This window comes from Mesitornis unicolor, unplaced genomic scaffold (genome assembly GCF_000695765.1).
Source record: "Mesitornis unicolor isolate BGI_N332 unplaced genomic scaffold, ASM69576v1 scaffold7859, whole genome shotgun sequence".
NCBI lineage: Eukaryota > Metazoa > Chordata > Aves > Mesitornithiformes > Mesitornithidae > Mesitornis > Mesitornis unicolor.
Window position 1 is genome coordinate 16,016 of NW_010205177.1, and position 27,292 is coordinate 43,307.

The 27,292-nt window shown below is 35.2% G+C and overlaps 1 protein-coding gene across 1 annotated transcript in view; it reads left to right on the forward strand.

The window, feature by feature from the left end:
* Positions 1 to 403: 403 nt before the first annotated feature.
* LOC104546027 (probable phospholipid-transporting ATPase IIB) overlaps positions 404 to 27,292 on the forward strand; it is a gene marked incomplete at its 3' end in the record, with an annotated part of 50,473 nt that continues 23,584 nt past the window's right edge. The window contains exons 1-5 of the mRNA XM_010191308.1: positions 404 to 574; positions 9,419 to 9,569; positions 14,087 to 14,200; positions 17,907 to 18,015; positions 27,087 to 27,145. Of these exons, the coding sequence (XP_010189610.1) occupies positions 438 to 574; positions 9,419 to 9,569; positions 14,087 to 14,200; positions 17,907 to 18,015; positions 27,087 to 27,145 (570 nt within the window). The remainder of the gene's footprint in view (positions 575 to 9,418; positions 9,570 to 14,086; positions 14,201 to 17,906; positions 18,016 to 27,086; positions 27,146 to 27,292) is intronic.

Below are 27,292 nucleotides of genomic sequence, written 5' to 3' on the forward strand. Positions count from 1 at the left end.
AAATCTGAAGTCTGTACTTCCATGAAAACTTGGTCGTTTGCATCTGCTGTCAACTGCCAAGTAAATTCCGTTTCACAGAATGTTACAAAGAATCCTTTGAAAAGTATGAAGTTGCAGCTCTGTATGTACAAATTAATATAAGAAACAAGAATTTCCCTAGAATTATTTATACTATGATTGACAATGATTGATTACAGGCCTTTTTGCTGTATTACACATTATTAACTCAAATCAGAATTTCTTGTTGATGTGTTAGCACAAATACATGAGATGTTCAGAGGAAAATATTCCTCTAATAGAATACCATATGGCAAAAATTGACTTGTTACTTTAGGAGATTCCTGGTAATAAAAAGTGATGTATTGGCTATTTATTTAGTGATTTTATTTCATTTTGCCAGATACCAAGTGGAAGATGAGTCCTCTCATTTGGATGAAATGCCACTAATGATGTCAGAAGAAGGCTTTGAAAATGATGAGAGTGATTACCATACTCTACCAAGAGCCAGAATTTCTCAGAGAAGAAGAGGCTTAGAATGGTTTATCTGTGGCGGCTGGAAGTTCCTTTGCACTAGGTTTGTTGCATAACAGTAGTTTTTATTAAATTAATTAAGTAAATAGTAACTGTGTGTTGTGTGGTATGTGCAGAGTATGGGAGCAAAATAATTTGCTTCTCATGCACCTTTTGATTGCTTTGTTTTTCCCTGCTAGGACATTACCAGCCATTAGTAAGAAAACGTTCTGAAGAGCTGCTGCTGTGTACTTCTCACATGTGTGTTGCTGACTTGCAAGAGAAAGCAAGGCTTTTAAGAGAGGTCTTGTACTAAACTTGTACTAGTCTGAGGTCCGTAATATGGCATATAAGCCTGATCCTCACTTCCACTCAAAATCACGTCAGAGTAGAAGGGATAAAACTTTTTTTGTTACTTTTGAGAGCATTAGTGTGTTGACAGTACATAAATCTTATTGATGTTGCTGAAAAGAAAAAGCAAGTTCATTAACTAATGATTAGTTAACACCTTAACTTTAAATGTTAAGGTGTACGTGTAACTGAAGTGAATTACAACTGGGATTAGCTCTTGAGAGTTGGTTCTTGTTTAGAAACTTTGTGCTAAACTCTGCTGTATGCAGTTGCCTTGGAATAATAACTTTCTAATGAATTGCTAGCAAATTTCTGAATACAGAAATTCTGTTAGAATGATTAAAAATTATCATTATTTTTTTGTCTCAAATGATAAAATCTGTGAATCAATCAAGAGAAGTGAATGGAGCGTTTTTCAGGGAACTTAAAAGATAAATGCTTTTTTTGGTTTTTTTTGGCAGATCATTTTAAACTGGTTTAGATAGAAGTCTTCACAGATGGTTTTCATGGTACTTAATAAATTCCAAGAGGCCTGATACTGATCTTTTACCTTATCACAGCTGTATCTGTGCACCTTTAGTTTTTAAATAATTTTGTTATACAGCTTTAATATTTGCAGGAAAATATAATCTCTGTTGATTTCTTTTCTCTATAATGATTTAACAAAAACTCATGGATTATTAATTTTATTATAGGGAATAAGTGGAAAGTTGCAGGAAGGAAGTAAGGTAGCAAAGTTTACAGAAGAAACATTTGTGTATGTAAGTGATTTTTGGAAGCAATGTTTCTGTTGTAGGACTACCATTGTAGATTATAAAAAAACATTGTAGATTATAAAAAAACATTGTAAAGTATTTAAAGAAGCTATTAATCTTTTGGACATATCTTAAAAATGAGATACCTTTCAAACAATATACTTTAGGTGAGTTCGGCTCTTTAAGTATTAGTGAGTTGTAGTTCCTGTGATTACATTCTCGTAAGTTTCATACGAGCAGGTAGACCAGTAAAGACTACACCTTGTAGTTGCCCTGAGAGAGAATTTACAGGGTTTGGATAAAGGCAGGCAATTGCAAGCTGAGTTTATGTTGGAACTAATTAACAGTCATAAGAGAATGTCACAGGAAAGTGTCATTAATGCTGAGGATTGCAAAATTTCGTGGTCTTGCTTGCTTTTATAATTGATAGGTACATCTTGGCTAAGTGGATCTCAAGCCTAGAAACTTTAAAATTTATTAGAACTTGTTAAGTAAAATATTTGAGCCATATTTGTGATAAATTTTTGAGAATGAAAAGGAAATTGCGTTATGGATGCATTATTTTGTTGTGTTATACATATTTTACTGCAAATGTAGGTGTGTAAAAGAAAAGCTGTCACTATGAAAGAGGCCTTAGAGGAATAGGACTTCTCCTTTACTGATTTCCTCAACTGAATTTGGATACAGTAAAGAGTTCATTTAGTCTTGTATTTATACCTGGAGGCATTTTAATCCTATTAGTGTTTTCTCTAACAAAACATCATAGCAGATAACTTTAATTTTTCATGGAAAAATGAAATACTGGGGGGGGGCAGGGAAAGATCACCAGCTCCTCGTAGAAGCTTGAAATTTTAGTAGGGTATTCGCAGTCAGAGGCTACTCCCATAGGAAAGGTGCAGACGTTTGCTTAGATGAGATGGAGAAAATTAGCTGGAAGGAAGTTGAATCCCATGATATCTTATCTACTGGTCCAGTCAGCCTGGAAAAAAACCTCAGCTTGGGTGAGCATTTCTGAGCAAGCTTGTAAACATCTGTTGTGGTTCTGCGCTGAGAGCACCATCGAGGCTTCCTAACTGATAAAAGTCAGGGATGTGCAGTCAGTGTTATCTTTTTGGTGGTTTCTCATAAAACTATGTATTTCTGCTGCAGCCACCAAATACTAGATTTTTTGACATGCCTAATAGGTTTGCAGTTCATAAAGCTAGAATCACGGAATCATAGACTCTTTTAGGGTGGAAAAGATCTTTAAGATCATTGGGTCCAACCGTTAACCTAGCACTGCCAAGTCCACCACGAAACCATGGCCCCACGTGCCACATCTGCACATCTTTTAAATACCTCTGGGGATGGTGACTCCACCACCTCCGTGGGCAGCCTGTTCTGGTACTTGACAAGCCTAAGGTGAGGAAATGTTTCCCAGCATCCAATATAAACCTCCCCTGGTGCAACTTGAGGCCATTTCCTCTGGTCCTATCACTTGTTACTTTGGAAAAGAAACCAACACTCACTTCTCTACAGGTAGTTGTAGAGAGCGATGAGTAGCCCAGGATAATGCAAAAGATCATAAAGAAAACCTGGACGCTGCTGTATTGTCATACATGCAGTTAATACTTACACAACACGTTTTTATGTGGTGTAAAGTATCAGTTTGGGATAGAAGACAAACTGTGTTTGTTTAAGTGTAATGTGAGCTTAAAGCTTAACAGTCTGAAATTTGTTCCATTGAACAGAATTTAAAATTTCACCCCATTTTCATGGGAATTAGTATCTCATACCTGAGACTGGGTGGGGTTAATATCTCAGCTTCAACATCCTGAATTTCTTTTTGTGCTTTAAACTAAATCGTAAATTCTTTAAAGCTGTGGCAGAATGATGAACACAAAGAAAGACGAAGCATTTGTCTGGAGCTGAGCTAAGGGGGCCCCTGATTTCTTTTGGGTTCTTGGTGAAAGTCTTGTGTTTGTGTTCAAAATCACTTGTTGCAAACAAACAAAACCCCCCTAACCCACTAGGATTTTTTTTGTCTGTCTTGCATTGTTAGAATTAATCTCAGTTTTGTGAGAGGAAGTTTTCCATCTCTTACTTTGCAGCTTTAGGATTTCAGATTCTATAGATTTTATTGTTGTTGTTACATCACAAACTGTTACTATTTAGTTCAAAAAGTTTCACCCTTTTGGCAGGAACAAGTATGGAAAGTTTGACTAAATTCACTGTACATTAAAATTGATTTTGGAAAAATCCTGTGTTCAGCTTTTAACTTCTGTTCGAACAATAGACTTGTTGATCAGAACTGAATGGTGTGAACTTTACTTGCAGATCTGCAGCTCTTTAAACAGTTTTTACATTTGCAAGAAAAAAAATCATAATTAAATCAAATGTCTTTGATTTTGAACAAACTGAAGACTTAATTCAACCAATATAACTTTTAACTTCAGAAACTGCTTATTTCTTGCTTTCATAGCACAGTTAAAAGAAAACTTTGTGGTATAGCAGCTGTTTTGTGGCTGTAATCATTTCCCCTTTAACTTACAAATTCTCTTCAAGCTTGTGAAATTATAATGCACATAGATCAATACTCTGGAGTTCTTTGGGGTGGATTGATTTCTTTCTCATGAGATTTACATTCCACTAGTTATCAAAAAACACTTTGTCCCTATGAAAATGGTACCATTGAATGGCATTTCCATATGAAGTGAAGGGGATATCAAATGCTCGGATTAATTTGGGCTCTAAGATGGCCTGTACGCTTTCAATTAATCTGCAACGCATTTGTTATGCAGAAGCATGGGAAAATGCTGATCTTTTAAGAATGACATGACCACTGTGTTGCTTTTGGCCTGATTACTGAAGCTACCTGTTGAGTACAATAATTACAGTATGTTTTCTTTGCAGAACTAGTTTCTGCTACTTAAAACCTAATAAGGAAAAGCTGACCCTTGCAGACAATATAGAGCTTTTATATTATCTTTCCATTCTGATGAAAATGCTGTTTTGTGAAAGATACTGACAGTTAAGCTTGTAGGATAAAGGTAATGAAAAGAGAAAATAAAATTTAAAAAGCCTTTATTATTAGAGTTGCAGAGTCAGTTGAGACTTTTACTTTAGCTTTTGACTTGGAGAGTTAAGTTCTCTTTATGAAAAAGTTAAGAGTTCTCATTTAAAAATTACTCTGTGTTGGGTTTTGTTTGTTTGGTTTTGTTTTTTTGTTGGTTTTTTTTCCTTTTATGTGGCATCACTAATATGAAGACTGTGGTTTTTGTTCCTTCAAATAAAAAAAAAAAGTATGTGGTGCAGTTTGGTAAAATGCCATTTATTAGAAACACCTTAAAATTCTTTCACGAACTAGCTCATTTCTCCATATATGCAAACTGTTGTATTGATACAGGTGACACAGCTTATAGCAGCTTAAGAAAAACTTTCTCTTCATTAGTTGAATTTTCTAGGCAAGGGCATTTTAAATAAATGCTTAAAACAATAAACAAGAATTTGGTTTTTTTAATTGTTGGATCCATAGGATAAGGTGTCATTTTGCATTGAAGATTTTAGGAAAATCGAAAGTGTGTCCTGATCATGCTACATCTTATATCATATTTTTAGGATATTTCAAGCTCAGAGAAAGGTATTCTGATTTATCTCCTGGTGTTTGTTTCATACAAATCTAGTGGGTACAAAAAGCCCGTGCAAGCAGTCATACTCCTACACATAAATAGTTTCTGCACTGAGGAATGTTAATTTAAGAACAGATTAAGTGTGTGTTGGGTGTTGGTAATCTGAATTTCAAAAATATTGGGTAGACTTCAGTGTTCTTAAAATCTGAATTAATATAAATTGATTAGGATTTCTGAGGCCAGCATGTACAACTCTTATTCTTTCTGTGATAAAAGTGCTTACTGCTGAGACTATAAATGGCAGAATCTAACTGACTTTTACTTTTAAGGTCGTAAAACTTATCTGAACCAATACAGTACTGATTTGGGCATAACATGTAATATTTCCATAATCTGAGACTTTCTTGCATCTGAGAACTTGATGCTGCAGAACTTGTTAGCTCTGTGTCGGTCAAATACCTTTTATCAAAGGTACCACAGTTGTTTCCCAGTCAGACATCATTCTTGTGTCTGTACTTCTTGGTATTTGTTAAACTAATGGTCATTGTGGCATCTGTTTCATCTTCTCTGTCGACTTGTAATGGAAAAAGGAGTTTCAAGAAGGGGAAACGCTGTGGCAAGGAAGGCAGTATAACTCAGTTACTTTATTCAGTTGTTTAATATTAGCAATAGAAAAGTCCTCAGTGTCTGAGGAAATTAGGCTACCAAAGAGACTGTGCCTAGTCAAATGTTCGGTCTGTTTACAGTTTAGATTAAAAAACTGCTTTAAGCAATGCAAAATTTCAAAAGCTGTCAGGAAACTTTTGTCTATGGGCTTTTAGGCAGAAGCTGTCATGCTTGTTCACTTTCCCTGGAAAAAATTATTTTCTTATGAACTATTTTGCTACAGATCTGTCCTGACACTTCTTGCTTTACAGCTGAGCTGTCTGTTCCGTTTGTATTGGCCTCTTTACCCCCCTGCCCTGGATATGAATACATTTAAAGCTTTAATTCCATGAGCAGTTTTATCAAGTGTAAGTCCAAGCTGGCACTGAGTGAAATTGTTGCACCTTCTCTTGCAAGCACATAACCTGTGTTTATTCAACTATTTTTACAATTCTATAGCTTTTAAAAATCAGCGATTGATCTAACTGAAAATAGTCCCCCTTTTTATTCTGCATTGGCTTGCAGTTGGATCAGTTTGCGGGCCTGATTTACCCATGCAGTTGCATGAGTAGTTGTGTCCACACAAGAGAAGGGGCGAGAACCCACACCTTGGTTATGGGAGGAGGGTGGCACCAGCCACTTCAGCAGCAGCAGTTTCACAGCTGTTAAACTGATTGTGGAACCATGGCGTAGAGATACCTGTTCATTTTGCTTTAAAGACAAATTTAACTAATGATTAAAGTAACTTGATTTTTCTCAGTCGTATGTTACTAAATAACAGGGCTGAATCTTGAATGTTGAACTAAGTGTTACAATTTTTAATGACAGAATAGTTCTTTGTCAGTGTTTAGAAGTGGGAAAAAATTGCTGAATGGGCTTAAATTTGTAACAAAAACAAATATGCATGTTTACATAGGATCAAAGCAAATTGATGTCTGTCCCATAGTGAAAGCTTCAGGGAGAAAATCTTAAGAATCCAGCATTTAAAACTGAAGTGTTTTAAATGTCGGCTTGTATTGCTGTAGTGGCATTTTCGTAACAAAATAAATGTTGCTTTGAATGGTTCTACTGTTGCGTAACTTATAGTTTGCTTTAAAAAGAGCCTGCAACTTTGAATTTCATTTGTTCTTTGGCAAAATTGGTTTGTAATAGGCCTGGGGTAATGTAGGCTACAGACAAGAACATTTTAAATTGGGCTGTGGTGCTGTAAGGTAATTATCAGCCCTCCTTACCTGCGTATTTGTGTGTACCATGGTTCTGTAATTGTAGAAAAACAGAATAGGGAAGTACCTTAAGAGGTTGTCCAGACGATTACTTCCCTGCAGAGGATGAATTGCACCTACCACTTATGTCTGATCTAACCAGAACTTGGAGACCTGCAGTTGTAGCAGTTTCAGTCTCTTAAGTTCTTTTCACCCTAGTCATTGGAAGCATTTACTCAATGTCTGTGTCCCATTCCCAGCGACTCCCAGCCACCTTCTGATTCTGTATTTACAAATTGATAGTTTCTGTGTAAACGTACTGTGTTGCACTTTTGCCTGTTTAACTGCATTCTGTCTCTTCCAAGTAGTTATTCCAATTTGTCAATACAGCTTTGAATTTTCATCTCCTCTTTGCATGTACTCCTGTCTCTTCTAGCTTTTTGTTGCCTGAAAATTGAAATACTCAATAGTCAATTACCCGGTAAATAGTGGAAAATGTTAAATGGTTCTACATAAAGCTTTGCTGAACTTTACTGAAATTATTTTGGTTTTATGACAAGCTACTCTGCAGTTATGATTTTTCCAACAGAAATATGTTCCTTTGCTTTCCTTATGAGATACGTCTTGAGAGATAAGTTTTATTAGAGACATAGAATCATAGAATTATTTGGGTTGGAAGGAACCTTTAAAGATCGAGTCTAACCTCACTGGCCGTAGGCAGGGACATCTTTCACTAGATCAGGGTGTTCAAAGCTCCAGGAGTCATGAGAGAACATGTACTCTCAAGCAGTGGTGCATCTGATTCTTCTTTTCTAATGAAATTAGTTCCATTTTGGAGGTTGCTCTTCACATGTCAGTGTTGGTTATGACTTTGTTTTCTTTCAGGTGTGTACAAACAGGTTGAGTACACAAAATTCATCCAGGAAGCAATGCTGAGATGCCTGGGTCATAATTTTTCCCTCCTGTTCTCAGCAAAATCCTTTCTGTTGGTTTGAATGCAGTTTATAAGAGCTTCCTAATGATTACTTTTTTCCTGCATCACAAATATTATTTGTATGTTCCAAAACCTCACTAAAAAAACATGTATCACTTTCCTTTGCCTTCAACTTCACCTGCTGGTGTAGCTGAAATCTACTGTGACCAGCTAGGTCTGTGGGTTGGCTGCAGTAGGTGCTTGCAGAAAGCCTGTCTGCTCAGTCTTCGTGATTCCCTTGCCTAGAACAGACTCCCACCATGATTAAGGCACCTCCTCCAAGTATTAAAAAATGCAGGTAAATTCTCCTGTAACATACAGCATTGTGAAACAAGTATATATAGCATGTGACAAACCTGCTTTTCATTCCACATTGCCAGTTTTTTCCAAACCACATGTACTCATCTGTGTTAATAGCGTGCCCCTGTGGATAGTCCTTGCAAGGCTGATTTTGCTGTGTGAACCGAGTGGTATCCCTGTTTGTTTCTTATTTTACTATTGTTAGTAAATAGTCTGCAAAGCCTCAGTGGCATCATTATGTTTACCAGCCTTTTGTTCCTCCTACCTTATAATCCTGTCCCATCAGTCATGTGTTCTTGTCCGAGTTGCAGTTGTTTAAAGGTGGCTGTGAGCTCTTCCTGCCTATCTTATTGCTCATAGTTTAAACCCTCTTCAGTAGAGCTGTAAGCTGGTTAGGCAAGGATGCTTTTCAGTTTTTCTGTGAACTGAAGTTTACCATTGCAGATTGTTGTGTGATCTTCATTTACATAATTTTTTTGTTTTGTACTTGTTTGGGTTTTTTTGGTTGAAAACATTTGGAAGTGTGGCATTAGGTATGCTTCCCTGTTATGTCTGCTGTAGGCAGTCTTAAGAAGGAAATTAAGATTTAGAAATTATGTGGAAATTGTATGCAAAGCTGTTGAAATCTTTCTTTAGCTAACAGAAGCCTTATTTCCTCTCCAATCATTAGCATAGTTTGAGTATCAGTAATACAAGATAAAGAGTTTGGCCAAAGGACTGTAAGGTATGATGGATGAGTTAATGGTGAGGGAATTTAATCACTGCTAATGCAGACTTTTATTAACTAGAATTTTTGGAACCTGAGTCCGGACAAGGTGTAGTGAAATTTGTCATTATTCTATTAGGATTTCCTGTAAAGAATATCTAAGTGTTTATATGTGTATATGTCTTAATGAGTAATTGTGTAGTTGCTCTAAAAATCAGAAGTCAACGTCCTACTCGCTAATTTATTTAGCAAAAACGTTTCAAGCCTGTTTTTCTTAGATATTTGCCTTTAGTCTTCGAGGTCTAGAAATAATAATCACATATAGTAATTTTTTTAGTTTTGAAGTAAACAATTGTTTTTCTTTTCAGTTGTTCCGACTGGCTCATAAACATATGCCGAAGAAAGAAAGAGCTGAAAGCTCGCACAGTGTGGCTTGGGTGTCCTGAAAAGTGTGAAGAAAAGTACCCCAAAAATGCCATAAAAAATCAAAAATATAACATCTTTACCTTTATACCTGGGGTAAGGCTACTAAACACTTTTTGGTGTTGGGCTAACTATATGTTCTGTAGTATTTTTGATGATTCTGCAAAAAGATAATTTTATTTGCCCAGATTCTTCTTTTTCTTTTACATTTATCTCAATGTCTTTAATTAAAATTGACAGTTGAATGCAAGGCTGCTTTTTTTTTTCCTCAATTGTTTTGTTTTCAAAGGGATATTTACTAAAGAATTGCAGTGTGTATGATTGAGCGGTTGGAATTCAGTGAAGCTTTAGAAATTTGAGATGGGTTTCCTTGCACTTTTCCATTCATCATTAGAAACTTGTAATCCTCCTTTTAAAATAGAAGCACTTCTACAAAGTCAGTTGTGAAAATACTACAAAGCATTGACTTCAATTGAGAAATAAATAGTTCAAAATTGCAATGTACTCCCATAGATATTTTCTCATACTCCCTGCCATTGAAAGCATAATAAATAATGTATTCTGAAACAGAACTCCTTAAAGGAAGAAACAGCCAACCTCTTCAATTTATATGATAACAAGTAAGGCCTAGTTAGTAGACTAGTACTTTTCAGAGTCGTATTTCTTACTACAGTTTTAAAAATAGTGATTATTTTTTGATTCTGAATACAATCTTCAGATGATACTTTTGTTGTGGAGTGGAGGTATTTTCATCACTTTTTTTCTTAGAAGACATATTGCATCTTAATTTCAACTTTTTGCCTATAATGTTTATTTATGTGAAGACAAAACAGACATTAGTCTTGTCTAGATCAAAGTTCAAAAAAAATTATTATAATGAAATATAGCAATACAAAAGACAACTTTTGAAACTTCAGTAGCTAAAACCTAAATATATACACTGATGTGATATTATAATTTTTACTAATATGATTCTACTCATCATATACTAATACTGTCCAAGAGTCCTGTGTCCTGTTGCAAAAGCTGAATGTCTTCTACATTTGAATACAGACGTGCTTCGTCTTAAATTTTTTATTTAAGTAATCGTTCTGGTTTATAAGAGTATTGATTCTGTTCTTCTGGCCCCTTTGGTCCAATGCCTCACAGCTGCTTTCTAATACATTTCTTTATTAAAACAAAAAAAATTAATGACTTTGTAATTAAGACTGATCTCCTGTCAAAGGAATAACATGTCACTTATCACAGGTGGATAAAATATTCTCATCTCTATTGAACAAAGTAAATGTTTTCTTCTGAAATTTAAATTATTAAATACACTGAAATTGGTTAAGCCACATGTGCTTTCCTAAAGGTCACAAAATTCATTAAGCATATAGTAAGCCATTGATTATTGTGACTAGAAATCTGCAGTGTAGATTACAAATCCTAAACTAGATTCATGTTTCCTATAGGGATCAGTCATAGCTTGCAATTACCTGTTGAGAGAAAGAATATTTGTTCTTTCTTGACCTTTTGAAAATCCTGGTTTTTTACAGTATAGGCAGAATCAGATTTTTATTTTGGCAGTAGTATTTGGAAAGTCAGTAATTACTTCAAAATGAAGTGAGATCCTAAACATAAAGCCCAGTAGCTGGTGAAAATAAAATGCTTCTAAATTATTATTTTAGATATAAATTAACACTTTTCATTGATTAGAATGACTGTAGCTATCTGGGTTTTTTTAGTGCTATTCCACTAGAAGTAATTTGTAGGGAACATAGTTGTATTGGTTCCGAAGCCATAAACGGAAGTAAGTCATAAATATTGAGTCCAGTGATTTACCTTGGTTGAAATTTTCATCAAGTGAAGTTTTGTCTTCTGTTTAGAGTTGTCTTTTTTTTTTAGCTTTGCAGCTGGCAGTGGGTAATATTCCATTAGTTCATATCAAAATACAAGGTTAAAATAATGTTTACATTAACAGAAACTTACTTACTGGCTAAAAGAGCTGTAACTTTTCTAAAATCTCCTCTAACTTTCTAACATTCATATAAAATACTTACTGCTTCTACCTTGACACCAGTTTGTTCAATTTCCATTCATTATTTTATATACATATTCATACAGCTGCTTAGGAATTTTGTGTAAACTTTCACGAAGCGTATCTTCTGGGATGGGCAGGTTTTTAAGATGCCTCTCCTGAACTTTGATGTGATAGTCTATTTTTTTTTAATTGGTTTTATGTAACTGGAGACTTTTCAGTTTGCTTAACAAGACGGAAGTGTTTAGCTTTCCATTGAATGAACTGTCAGTGGTCTGCCAGGATTCAAAAGATTTGTAGGAAGGTGCTTTTTAATTCTTGCCTTCTCGTGCAATATGGGTGCTCTTGTAGTTCTGCACCTCCAAAAGTACTTTTCTTTGACCTGGTTAAATCAAGTCTTTGTAAACAGTTACACATACTGCTAGAAAGACGTATGTGAACTTCATCAGTATTAACATAAGGTACAGGTTCATGCTGCATTAGTTTCATTTTAGAAGAATGCTCCGACTTTCCCAGCAACTTCAAATTTTACTTTTTTGGCTTTACGATTTTTCTAGTCAATAGTGGAATAGAATACCGTGCTTTTGAAAAAATCTTTTGATTTGAGACTGTTTAGGCAGCCTTCAACTGGACAGTAATGTAGCACTCTTGCAAGAAACCAGCAATTTTGAGGTACTGCTACTTTGTTTTGCCTGCCAGAAAGACACTTTGAAATGAACTTCCCTGAATATTTTTTCCTAGGGCATCAATTTTTACATAATTGAGTGATAATGTTAGACTGATAAGAGCAATAAGTATCTGTCCAGTAACTTTGACTTTCATGCAGAGGTCACTGTAATATTAACTGGATTGTAAGATTAAAAGATGGAGACACTTTTTAAATGTGGCTTTTTGCTCTATTTTGAATCTTTTAGCTTGAAACAATTGATTTTCTATTTTGTCAGATCTCAGTGTTCCAAGTTCAGTAGACATTTTTGATCATCCTGCTGGAGGTTCCGTGTCACCCTGACCTAATCAAGAAATGTTTAAAGTCTTTGAAGATTCATAATTCTATAAAATAAATGATGTTGTTAGCTTTGTAATTGGGACTAAAGCAATGTTGAGAACATGCGCTTGCTGAATTGGTGGTTTTAATTACCAAAGGAATTTCTGCATCTGTCATTCCTTTGGAGAATGGGACAGTGTAGTCTATGAAACGGTTACTGTGTCTTCACTTAAAGCTTGGAATCTCTTCTTGGACATTAGACTAAACATTTCATTTTTATTAATAAATGTCCTATATATGAATATTTATTGCAAAATAATCTTTTGAGAAATTGAGTGCTGAGCGTTTCTTCTAAATTACGTCAAAAGCCCCTGTTGATCTGTTACAAATTTTTAGTGGTTTAAGCTTTCTGAAAACAAACAGTGGTTGCTTTTGTAGAAATCTTGTCTTGGTATGAAACTGAAGAGCACTCCCTTGTTCTGCGATTGCCACATGATCGCCATTTGGAAAGAGAGTGATGTTGCTTACCCATACTTACTGGGCCTTTTCTGTCGCATTCATTTTATCTTCCTAAACAACATTTATTCTTGAACATTGAGTAGCTTCAAGATTTTTAAGAACAGCAGGAAATTTTTTGAAGGAGTGAGTCTGACTTGGTGGCAGCCTTTGTCCTGTTTTGAACCAAAGTATTTCAGGAAGGAGGCAGATGTGTTGTAGAGCTTCAGTGGCTGTGTTGAGGAGCGAGTGCTGAGGGAATGTGGGGGAATAAAGGCAACGAGTTCATGCGTGCTGTTTTCTCTGTGCTGCAGGCAGGGCTGAAGTTTTGGGGTGTTCTCACAGTGATGCATGGTATGGCCTACTCAGTTTTGTTTCTCTGTAGAAGATCAAATGACAAAGACTAGGATAATGTTTTTGTGGATGGCTTCTGTGCATTTGATACCAATTACTGTTTTGTTTGATTGTTTTATTACTGTTATTTAAGGCCAGGATGTGAACACTTTTAAGACAAAAAGACATTGTGAGGCAGATAAAACAGAATTTAAGTCTTGGTACTTAAGAGAAAACTTAAGATTTACTTTTAATGCTGTAGTTTTAGGATGAAAAGTTTCAGCTGTTAAAAATAAAAACCTAATTTAAGATACTCACAATCTTATTTAGCTTTTTTTTACTGATACTAATAAAAAAAAACTTTATTGTGAATATAAAATCATTACAAGAGGTTCTACAAACATCTGTATTCTGTTTTCTATTAAAATTTCTAGAGTAAATCTTTGCGCAGTAATCTTGATATTTATGTAATTTTTGTAAAGATTGAGTTCACATACTCCAGTTCTCAAAATATCAAAAAATTGGCAAATTGCTTTTTCAGAATGAAAAGAGGCATTCATATAAAAATATTTTTCTCAATAAAAATAGCATTATAATACAAAAATAGTTTATAGCACATGTAGGAGTTTGTGATGATATATAGCATATTGTGCTGTATAGTACCATATATAGTCGTATGCCATATAATGGTGTTATACCTATGATAATGAAACGTAAATTTCATGTACATGATGAGTATAAATTTTAAAGCGTTTATCTATTCTGTGTTTTTCATTTTAGGTTTTATATGAACAGTTCAAGTTTTTCTTGAATCTCTATTTTCTCGTCGTGTCCTGCTCACAGTTTGTACCAGCATTGAAAATAGGCTACCTGTACACGTACTGGGCACCTCTGGTAAACAGAAAAATATTATTCACTGGAAGTTTTGGGGTTTTTTAACTTGAGATGAAAAGTTCATGTATTAAGTGCATTTCATAAATTAGCATCTGGTAAACTACAGTGATTAAAATATGTAATTTGAAATTATTTTACAGCATTTTACAGCAGATACTCCAGAAGGTGGTGTTTGATAGCCCTCCCTTCCACCTGCCCACCACACTCCTGCCCTACAGGCTGGAGATTGTTTTTGTTAACTAGCCGGTCTGAGTGAGGAGTGCTCCTTTCTGGCTGCTGGTCACTTGAAGTGGGAAAAAAAACCAAACCAAACTAAAAAACCCTTCAGCTAGTAGAGAACCTTATTTGGTAACATAGATAATTGGTGTGATACATTTATTTCAGTTTATTGTTATTTACTTACTATTTTATGTTTTCAGGCTAGGTCAGAATTGACAGCATAAATTTTTCTTGCATTTCTTCTGTTCTGGTTTTGGTCATGTCTTTTTTTCCACAAAAATTGAGATAAAATATTTTAAGCCATGGATAAAGCAGGAGGAAAATGCGTCTTGAAAATAAGTTACTCGTTAAAGATGCTTTTCCTAATTGGTTGCCCTGCCAGTTGCACTGGCTTCCTTTCAATGTCTTTTTATTATTGAGCCCTCTGCAGTATTTTCTTGGGAAACTGTTCAAACCAATTGCTTCTGACTCAGGTTTCCTAAGTTTTGAAAATTGTATTCTCTTCAGAGGAGGCCCTCTTGGTAGTCTGCCAGCTATATTCCCATGATTTGGAATTCTTTTCTTGTTTGTAACCAGATCATTACCTTTTCTTTCATCTTCCTCCCAGCTTCTCCACCCCAGGTTTAAAGGTAGGGCAGGAAGAACAAATGCTTTATTTTTCTAAATCTATTTTAAAAATGCTATATTTCAGTAGCATTTATTCTCAGTGGTATTCAGGAGAAACAGTGACATGCTGACTGCTTGAGTAAAGGTCATTCTTAACAAGTCAATAGAATAAATATTCTGGATTGATTTCGTTGTTTTAATTGTTGCAACATGTGTCCTTTTAAGTATTGATAAACGGAGAGACTGTCCTGAAAGTTCTTCACACCTATATTTCCAGCCAACTTTTGGCTTCTGCTGCAACAAAAACTACTTCCAAGGCAGACAGCTTGTTCAACAGTGGGATTTGAAATGAATAAGGTCTTCATCACTGACCCAGTAAGAAAAGACAAAAGTCGGCCTTGTCTGGAAGTTGGTCTCTTCACAGTGAAGTGCTGTGTATGGCTCTGTAGGTTAGTGGGGTAATAAAGAAAAAAAAAACATCAGTTAGCATCTCAGCCCATCTCATACCTGCCCAAAGAAGGGAGAAAATACTGTATTTTTCAAATGCCAGTAATCTGTTCTATATAGATGTTTGACTTATTCAAGAATATTTTGAATGATGTTTCTCAGTTTTGACATACAGCTTGAAAATACAACAATATCTCAGTTTGTGCTAGTGGTACCCTTTTTTGCTAAACTCACTTGTTTCTACTTGAATAGCTTTTCTACTCATTATTAACCTCTAGGTAAAAGAGATTTTTTTATTCTAATTAAGGCTCAGTATGTATGATGAAAATATAAAACATTTAAGTCAGACCCATTGGGATGTCTTTCTTGCTTAACAGATAAATTTGGTTTTACTTGAGTAGCATGTGTCTGCTGGTAAATTTGCAGTAATAATCAGAGCAGTACCTATGGCCTGGCTTGTATTTTTTTTCAAGATTTTAAATGAAAAGAAAAATTGTTCAGCCTGGTGCTTAAAGCCAGCCAAATAGAAGTTGACTATGTGCTAAAAAGTTTTTGGGTTTTGGGGTGTTTTGTTTATTTGTTTGTTTTTTTGTTTGTTTTTTTTTTTTGGTGGAGTGTGAGCTTTTGGACTTTGTAGTTTTTTTGTTTTATTTTGAATAAATTTTTTACAACAAGCAGGCATAATACACTGAGATCAAGAACCAGAGTTCTTCAAGCAAGGCTGTATTTTACTGGCTTGCTGTCATTCACACAGTAGAGAAAGGAATTCCCATTTCAAGTCCAACATAAAAAGTTTATAAAGGTTGCAAGTTTGTAAGCCGCATGCTAAAGTTATTTAACTGCTTACAGTTAAAGAAAGATGACTCATTTTGTTTTGTTTTAATATCAGATTGGCTTCACAATTGCAGCTCCCCTTAGGAAGTCTCAAGTTCCTCTGAGCAAATGAGGAAAAAGGGAAATATCTTTCTTAAATTATTCTTCTTAGTCACAGTCAGTTGTACTGAGCTGCCTGGCAAGATGCAATGACCGCTAGGGGAAGTTGCTGCAATTACAGCACCTTGCATTCTGTGCTGATTACTGTCTAGTTAATGAGCTACGTGCAAATGGCAAATACATTTGAAGATGCTTCAGGAGTGCCTTTTTTATGCTGCTAAAGTATCTATACTGCCAAAGCCAGTGAAAATGCTGCCAGAAAAGGGGACAACCCTACTGCTCATTTATGCCCTAGGAGTTAATAGGAACGTATTTTGCAAAGGCACTCTTTTAGTTCTTCATAATTCTGATATAATTGTTCCATCTAATGCAAACCTGAACAAGCAAGAAATGTTTAACTGTAAGGTTGCAACAGAGTAAGTCTTGGAAATTTGGGCTGGAACTGCAAAACAGCCCTTACTTTTAAAAAGGAGAATTGTAGTCAAGACTCCTTTAGGAAAACTCCCCACCTTCACTCCTTTTTATTTCTGGGAGATTAGGAGAAGGTTGACAAACTGTTGGACTTCTGCAAGAAATGAAGTCTAATGGTATAAATTTTCTCCTATAGAAGGAAGGTGTTGGTGGGTGTGTGGAGATGGATAACCTAGAACCTTACCTGTTGGAGGATTTGTAAGCATTTAAATTTTTTAGCAGTCATATTTATGGTAATGAAAAGATCCCTTTACTGTTGAAAATTTTATTTCCCTTTCACTGATGAAGAAAGACCGAGCACTTTAAGAAGCCAGAAGACCATATCTGAGGAGATTTAGAAATGGAGAGGTGCAACTCTTATGTGCTTTTCCCTGAACTGTTCTGTATTCTTTTTAGCTTACTATCTTTTGTGACCAGAGACCATCTTAGTTGCATGTAGCACACACTGCTTCCAGCACAAGCTGCAGTGGCACTGTCCAGTGAAGGCAGCAGCCAAAGCATTTAGATACTTAGTTTTTCAGAACAAACCTGCTTTTTCTTTGCCAATATTTGTGACGTGTTGGTAAACAACTACATTAAAGATGGCAATGTGAAATAAACTAGCCATCAGTTTACCTTTTCATTTCAGTCTCTTAGGTAAAAGGCAGTGAACTTCGAACTGGAGACTTCTTAAATGTTTTTGCTAAAACCTTAAAATTTATGGAAGATAGGGAAATGTGCTTATTGAAATGTGAAGGCTGTCTTTAGTTCATCTGAAGCATTTTAATTTTCTAAATTTCAAGTTATATCTAAATTACGTGTATTTGGAGATTTAGTTAGTCTAATTATATTTGTACTATGTACAAGTATGATTTTCCTTTTTTTGGACTAAACCAAGATATTATTTTAGCAGATTGAAGAAAAACTGAAATCCAAATGTGCTTGCAATATATAAATTATCTCATGTTCTTACTCTGTAGAGTGTTCCTATTTGTGTATTTCTATTCTAGTACTTAGAGAATTCTCAGTTGCTTAACTGTATCTTTAACAGGGATTTGTTTTGACTGTCACGGTGGTACGGGAAGCTGTTGATGAATTTCGACGTTACAAGAGAGACAAGGAAGTGAACTCCCAGCTATATAGCAAGCTGACAGTACGAGGTTAGCAAAACCATTTGTATAAATCCTTAAAATATTTAATCTTTTTCTTATATGTACACATTTACAGACTTTCAGTACAAAGAAATAATTCACAGGCTGCACTATTCAGAATGAAACTGATACTGTGCTAAATGAAGTACTTGATTTTCCTCAGATAAATAATGCTGTTAAACTTTACCTGCTTAAGTAGTGATGCAAATCTTTTGTTGATTGTAAAAGAAAAGTGTATGTATAAAATTGTATATATTTTTGAAGCATTCTGCTGTTCAGGTGCTATTACTTCAAAGTGCAGTTCTTCTCTGAAATTGATACAGAACAGTAACTCAGCAACACTGTCAGCTATGTATCAAGTGTATATGGGAAATAAGGGTTCAGCAACTAAGAAATGCAATTGAATTAGAATTCACTAGAGGTTTTCAAACTTGGTGGATATATTTGTGCTTAAGAAAAGAAAGATGTGTTGTGAGTTAGCTTCAGTATAAAAAATACTTATTTTAATTTTTGCATATAATTTTAAATCAATATGATCGTGCAGTAGGAACAGCCAGTTTTCTTTCCAGAAATTAATAAAAGGAGAAATCACAGTTATGGTTTCTTTGGACTCAAAACCTTTGATGGTTTTTCACAAAGACATTTAAGGAAATGAAGCACTTCAGCTGTGAAGTGACAAATTTCGTAGGATACTGTAAATTTTAAACATGGGCATAAGAGAGAGAAACTGGGCATTCCAGTTCTATGTTGCTTAGTACATTTTAGTGTTTAGACTCCAAACAGAGTGCCTCATAGAAAAGTGCCAAAAAATAATGAATAACCTATTAAGTCAAACTGTAATGAATAACCTTACAAGACAACATGACCTTGCTATTACCTTCAAAAGTTATTTTGCTACAGTATCCTGTGAAGTCTGTTAATGCATTTATGCCAAGGAAAATCCTTAATAGCTCTCTGAAGTGGGAAGATGTTAAGAAATGTGAGGTCACATCTCAAGCAGTTAGAGTATATGGCGTAAATTCAGCTCACTAATTCCTAACATACATTTCATTGCACGCTTTGGTATATCTTGGTGGATGTCTTCTGAGAGTCAGTGGGAAGAGTAACCTCACCAGATCTAGGCATCTTAATTAGAAACTGAACTCTTGGAGTAGCTCTGGCTAATATTCCCTCCAGAAAAAATGGATTAAAAGCTTATAATGTAACACAAGTATATTCTGTCTGAAATCTTATCTCATTTTTTAAAATAATTGGCAGGTAAGTAAACAGGCAACCGTTCTCATTAGTGGTGACATAACCTAGCAACTGTGAGGAATTTATGCTGCTTCCTCACAGTATAGAGACTTGTGTTGTTTTCTGGAGTTTGCATACAGAAGGGAAAAACCGTAGAGAATATTAGCCTGTTGTTCTTCCTTTCCTTGCCAGCCTGAAACGGCTTTATCAACATTTAGACATACAACTGTGGAAATTTGCAAATGGGATAGCTGTCATTTATTTAACACAAGTGGTTGTGTTGCTGGCCTCCAGATCTTTACAGTCTTCAGTACAATCTGTAAAGAAACGGACTCTTAATGGCTTTTCTTTCAAAGTTTTAATTTAACCTGCTAGTTGGTTTATTCATTTTTTTAGATTTGTTAGAGTAGGACACTGACCACTCACCTTTGAAATAGATAGTACAGTCCTACCCTATTCAGCAATAGCGTTAGTAATCTGAAATTCTTAGTTCTGGAAGCAAACATATAGTTTAGTTACTAATGTGACACAAATGTCAAGACTGTCATTTGCTGGCTTAAGAGCTAAATTTGGTGTCTTTTGTGATTCTTATTTCACTTAAACTTGTTTAGAAGGCTAGGGAGGAATTTTTTTCCCCAGTACTCCAGATATTGGAGTTTCTGGTAAATTGGTAGGCTTTTAATCAGCACTTAAGTAGAAGGTTTGCAATCCTGATTTTCTCTTTCCCAGTTCATGAAATATTTAGTTAGGTTATGCATATTTGAGAAACTTCATTTTGTAGGCTCTACTAGAAATAAGGAATTTGATCACTTTGGCATGGCTGTTCTCTAGATATGGACTAGAGATTTTACAATAGTGTACAGCAGTGTATATATAAAGCCCAGCAGTTATATCAGGACCTGACATGTAGAGAGCAGTGACTTGTTCAAAAGAAGTTTTAAAAATGTCCTTTTTTTAAAAAAGGATATCAGCTTCTACCTACAAACGTGTAGATCTATCAAACTTTCAGGTTTTGTTGTCAGTGCCATCATTAATTCGTATTTGGTTTTTATTCTGCGTTTTGGTTTTTTTTGAAGACTGATAGTTGAGAGAAGTAAAGATTTAAGATCTTTGCTTATAAGGAACTCGAAATCCCATGTTGACAATGATGTGATGGATGAGCTAACAGTATTTTGAGTTGTGGCCAATTTTAAGAATGAAAACATTATTTAAGTCCCCACTCAAAATTAAGCTGTACTAAAAATTGTCACAAACACATATATAAAACAAGGAATAGATGATGAATCGCACCTTTTTCATAATATAGGGTTTTTTCATCATAAGGCATTCTGAGACTGAAAGGTATTCTTTTGAGGCCAAAAAGTGGGACTTCCAGCTATGATAAAATTAGGCCAAGATTTTTACAGGTTTTGAGAAAGATCTAAGTATTTATCTGTGCAAATTAAGAAAGTCAAGTACTGTACTTCTGCAAACTATTTTTATAAATAACTTTCAGTATAATCTACGTAATTTTTAATATTGGCAGTATTCTTCTAGTTGAAAAATTCAGTTAGGCTTACTGTAGTAGCCTATAGGGTGATGGTTTAGAGAAAGAAGGCTTTGTTACTTGTGAATGAACAAACTTGATACTGATTTAATTAAAAGCCTGAAAATCGATACCACTCTTAAGAGTCACTTTTCAGAGTGGAACTGCACTTTATACTGCTCTAGCATATTTGTTTTTCCTAGTGATTTTATGACTTGTGTAGTTTTTACAGCCTTTTCTTTGAAATAGGGATTTTTTTCCATCTAAAAGATGGAGAAACTGACATAGAGAGGTTAAGCAGGTTGCCTTTGCTCAAATTGGATGGTGGGAAAACTGTACTATTTAAATTATCTTTTCTTTTATCTACCGTAATAACTTCAACTTATTTGTTTTGCAAAATTGTTTGTTTACTATAGGGGAAAAAACCATATTTCTAGCAAGGGAAGCTACTGTGATTTCAGTTGTTATTAGTTACTTGTGTAAAGATAGTGTGAGTAGGCTGATTTGTCACTTAAAATCTTTTTATACACCATCGCAATGTATTTAAATCAAGAAGTCTTTGATTACCTAGCAGTGTCCGCTTTCTCTGAAGTCATTCTTAGCCCCAGGAACCCCTAAACATGTAAAACGTGGATGTTGTCTTATGACTGGCCCGTTGCTAGTGTGAGAAGTACCAGCTTTTTGAAGGTGTTGGATTCACATTACTAACTCTTGAAGACTTAGAATTTCTTTTTAGTAATTCAAGACCTTGAGGAAGTATTTGCTCTGTTCAGTAAGTCTTAAGGGTTTTTGTAATAATAAGCTATTGTGAGCAGGAAATAAAGGGAGAACAGGGCATCTGTTTTGAGTGTTACTTAATTGTGCTTAGACAGCAATGTCCAGCTTAATGTCCATAGACTAATTCTGATCCCATGGCAAAGCTCAGTCTTCAGTTGTCCCTTGGTGAATTTGCTATGTGTAACTTCGCACTTATCAAGAAGGTGAACCTGCTACATATGAAGTTTGAATGGTTTCTGCTTTTTCGACCCTTTGTGGCAAGTGAGGAAACATGCAAATCAGGGAAAGTATTGATTATTTTTTTCTTGTGAGAAAGTTAATTAACTTGTGCACCTGTCTCCACGTCTTTCATGTGAATCTTTTCCCCATATACTTTCCTAGATTATAGTATTGAATCTCTTAAGTTGTTCAGTGTATGATGCATTCTGCCATCTTAATCTTTCTACTGAGATGCCTGTTGCAAAATCAGCTTTCCTTTTTTGCATATCAGTCTCCTAATCCTTAGCAGACAATTTTCAGTCAGTATGCAAGTCAATGTTGGAGGGAGGAAGAAGAGTGCCTGAAGAATTGAAATTACCTTGCTATTGAAGATCTGGTCAATTTAATTGCCTTTTTCTGCTCCAGAGCTACTTACCTGCCCATCTTTTTGTAGAGCACAAACTGTAATGGAAAAAATTTTAGACCTGTGCATGCAGGTTTGTGGCTTTCCGAAGTGACCATTAAACTTCTGGCACAGCTGCTTCTTTTGTGCACTTAGGTATGACCAGTTAAGTGCCTGTGAAAAAAAAAACCACTGATACTCTGCAGAAGAATCACCCCAGGTTCATAAACCAGCTCTTACCTTGTTCATTAACCTGCCAAAAGCCAAGTGGATAATTAAACTGTAAAAAATTTTTAACTCTTTTCCTTCCCATTCTTGAAGTTGGCAGTCCTGCTCTGAATCTTTCCTAGTTAGGTTTGCCCACATGGTGTTACTGAAATCTTGAAGAAAAAAGATCATTAAGAAAATAACGAACTGTAATAGTCACAACTGCAAGATGCAGAAGAGACATGCGTCTGACACTTCATCTCAAGATGTTTAACATGATTTTCGCAAGTGTTGGAGAACTTTTCCTCGCTTTGCAACCTGCAAAGCAAAATTAAAAATGAATGTTGGGAGAGATGAGATAAATGAAATAATTCCATCCAGGCTTCAAATGTGGAAGGCTTATGTCTTTGCTGTATCCTTAAAGGGTATTTAAGAATGCAGTGAAGTTGAAAATATATGCTGAGAAAATATCAGTAACTGCTATATGTGAGAAGAGAACGAAGTGTGAAAGCTAGTATTTTTCCTTTAAAAATCAGAATTGAAAAGTCTGTTTTAGAGAGATATAGTACTTTGAATATATATGTGGTGGTTTTTTTACTTTTGAACTTCTGTTTATGCCGTAGGAGCTGCACTGTCCCTAAAATGCCAACTTGCTGAGTTTATATCTCAGCTTTTTTTAAAAATTGCAAAATGGTCTCTGTCAAGAGGCAGTCAGTTTTCAATCATTTACACCTGTTATCTGCAACTTTTAAAGCAGATGTTCATCAGAATGTCTTGATTACTGTAATATTATTCTCCCACAGTTATTTGAAATGTGTATTGAAACCTCTTATAACCTTAGAATTTCAACTTTTCACGAACAGGTTGTCCTGCTTTTCAAAAAGCCACTGCATTTAGGGAAAAAAAACATTATTTCTGAATCTAGAGGTACAATGTTAGGTCATTATTGCTTCCCATCAGACCTACTGATTACTTCATTCCTGGTATTTAGACCATTTGGAACAGATAAGTTTGTAAGGAATCGTATCAATTTAATCTGATTAAGGAAGCAGTAAGCAACAGCAGAAACAGAACTTGAAATTTTAATGTAAGAAAGAATTTCAAAAAGAGGCTGGTAGAGGGGAATGTCAAGGGGACTCTTTTCTTCCACACTTTTGCAGCATCCTGGAGATTGGCGAAGAGAAATGAAGGCTTTCTACCCCACTACACTTTGAAAGAGGGACCTAAGGACAGCACTTGCACTGAAAGATCACCATCCTCATCTTGGACTCACTGTAGCGTTAAGCTTTGCCCTGCTCCCCGCCACCCCATGATTACATATACTCTTAATTATGCTGACACCTCAAGCTAATAGATGCTAGGTAAAACTTTCATGTGGTCTATACTTGACTCCTTGCACTTGAGTTTTATATTTATGGGTTAAAGAAAGCTCTCTTCCCAACTCTAGGAGCAGGGCTTCAGACGGTACTCAAGGTGCCATGTGCAAGACAGAATAGCAAATTAAAAAGAAGTTGAAAATGCCACTCAGAAGTTACTGTTCTTTTGGGAGTGGTTTGCACTCATGTAGTAGAGATACTTTTTAATAAAAGAAAACAAAGTCCTTTCTGTTATGGTATATACTCACATTTTGTTTTCTTTATTTCTTGAACTTTTATGTGAAATACTTGTTAGCACATATGAGATATTTATTAGTTTTTCAAATCATTATGATTCATTTCAAAAGGCTTTATCTTGGGAGTATAATGAATTACTGCAGACACATTTCAGTGTTCCAGTTCTACATAATTCTGTATGTTGCTTTAGGCGAAAGCCTTGCGCCTTGGTGGACTATAAAGTCTGGATGCGCAACCACTTCTGACAGCTTTGGACTTTTTATTGGTAATTACACAGATGGTGAAGAGTGTTTTGCTACGGCGATGTTTCCGGAGAAAAAATAGTTTGCAAAAATAATTTATGCAGTGAATAACATTCAGTGTCTTTTTTTCCTCTAAATGCATCTTCACTAAGATGTAGTATTGCGTTATTTTAATGTTCTCTGAAGTGGTATCAATGATTCTTGCTTCTCCTAGTCTAAAGGAAAGTGTTATTTGTTGACTTTCAGAATTTTAAGCTGCTATTTGAATTACTGCCACACTTTATCATATAGTTTTTAGTGGCATGTGTCCTGCTATTCAGATTCATTGTAGAATTGTCTTGTATGTCGTGGGCCACTTCCTTTTGTGTGACCATACACAGGATGCTCTAATAAGACATCTTAGCGTGTAATAAAGATGGTGTTCTGTAGTGTTAGACTAAGCCACCTAGAAAACAGTCTGATAAGGGAACTTTTCAGTTCATAGTGTGAAATTCCCAGGATTGTTAGACTGAGGAAAGCTGCAGTGTGGGTTCCTGTTGGTCTGTGTGGCACCAGGAGTCTTTGCTTTTTGTCTGCCCTACATATGTTGCATCATTTTCTGTCTTCTCTTGTCCTTCAAGACTTAGTGTCTTTTGGTGTTTACTGTAGGTGTTGTTAGAATATGACTGGATTCAATTGCTTAGGTTCGTAAAATGCTTGTAGTTGCATTTGATTAGTCTCTCCAAGGGGTTTTCATCATATATAACTGTGTAAATGGTGTAGATCTGAGAATTAACGCAGGTGGTACTAGGATTTTCTGGCTGTTTTTACTATAATGAGCTGATCAACTTGATTATCACACAGATAAACTGATGAAAAATGTTAAGGGAGGAATTGAATACAGAATAAGAAATGCTGTATATTTGTTAAAGCTAACAGACTTGGAACGCAAAGCAAATGTTATTATGATTTTCTGGTATATAGTATTCGCTTCTAGGCAAGACTAGGGTAGTTATATAGAGAGAATTCACTGGCTCGTACAGTTAATCAGACTAAATATGTTTATTTGGTATCAGACTGTTCTTTTAGTATTGCTTCAGATTTTAAAAAATGTGGAGAGATTGACAGTAATTAAATTTCCATGTATCTTGAAACTTCTGTAGAGAATCGGTGATGTTTCTTGCTACTTTTATGGCTTGCTTTTTATACCTTGCTTTTTATACCTTGGTCTTCTGCTGCTCTCTTTGCCCTCACAAATGTGCTTTGACAGAGTTAGGGGTCAGATTGAAGATGTAATTTGTTTTCTATTTGGGGGCAGGAGGGGAAGGTGTTTCTGGCAACTGAGAAATTGAATTGGTGTAAAAAATCGTTATCAATAACAGACTGGCTTTCAGAACTAACTTTGCAGACAGGCCAAACAGAAGTTCTGATTTCCCTCTGACATTGCACATTTTAGAAGTGCTAACGTTATGGAAAATGTATTTAAAAATTAGCTATCCAAATATATCTATTACTAACTAGAATGAATTAAACATAAAACAACTGTTACTTTTGCATTAATGCAAATTTAAAGAGCAAATACTGAAAATAATAAATTATTACATGAATCTTTCTGTCTTTGACTAAATGCACATACAAGAATTTTTTGAGGTTAACTACCTTATCTCTCTTCATTGAGAGTTATAATGGGAAGGTCTCAACGGATTTGGAACCTAGGTTAGTTTTTTTGTTTTACACTTGGTATAACTTCGAGAGATGATAGAATGTGCATTGACAGATCTGCTATTCATAACACTTTTGATTAAACTCCAGACTGATTGCTGATACAATTCTCATCTGATACCTGCTGATGAGAGTCCTGCTGCTTGGAATTGTGATACTGCTTTTGATGTGAAAAGGTATTTAATCTGGATGTGTGTTTCAGCTGGTCAGGCTGTGTGTGTGTTTTTAGCCTGAGTTAACAGGTTCTGAATGTATCGCCTGTTATATCTTGGAAGAGGATATCCTTATGTCATGACATGCTTGTCTACAAGGTTGTTGTTCTTTGTTTTGTTTTAGTTTTTTAAACTGAGGGAAGCAACTTTTTCTGGAATTGCAGAAAGGACCTGTGACTAGAACCCCTCAGTTCTAATGGGATCAATGGTAACTTATTTTGGGCAGTAGCTTAACCTCTCTATCTCAGTTTTCCAGTCCATCGAATAAGAATGTTAAAACTTAAGTCTTACAAATATTCATACTCTACAGAAAGTAAATTGGTACGTGTGGTGTGTACATTTTGAATGAGTTGTTCGCAGCCGTTACTTCATGGGCAGCTCTAGAGAAGGAGAAACCTCTGTTTCAGTTTTTGATATTTTACTTTTCTAAATTGAATCTTCAGGCATTTTTTCTGACTTGAGAGAGACTTGCCTCTTTTCCACTATAATTGCCACCAAGTGCCAATTACATCAGTAACTTTAGTGGCCAAGCAAAGCTGTCTGTTGGTAACTGGGCTGTGACTGACAACTTATGTGTGAGAATGCTCCATGACTGTAAAGCCTAACAACTCTGGACTTGTCAGAAACAGAAATGCTGTCTAGCTGGACATGGGAAAGACTCCTTTTTCCAATTTTCCAATAACTCCATTATTGATACTACAGATCAAACTTGAGCATCTTCATACATATTTTTTTCCTCTAATACTTCTACAATAGGTAACTGGTTACAAAAGTATAGACTTTTTAAACCAATGAATTATTTATTCAAACAGATGGAATCTATTTATTAATGTGTTCATCAGAGTTGTACAAATTGTAACATTTTCACCAAACAATAACCTCTTTAAGTATAAAGATTTATACTGGGATTTATATTCTTGTGACTCTAAATGTCTGCCTAAGTTGATTACATTTCTTCTTTTTTTTAAGGTAAAGTGCAAGTTAAGAGTTCAGACATACAAGTTGGAGACCTCATCATAGTGGAAAAGGTTGATACTTTTAAAATATATTTTAGAGACTAAATATTATTATCATGCTAATTACCTTCTGAAGAAAACTATATTGAGGTACTAATCTGAAAAGTACTAACTAGCTAGTATTTTAGTTTGTCTTATTTGAGAATCTTAAGTCTATTT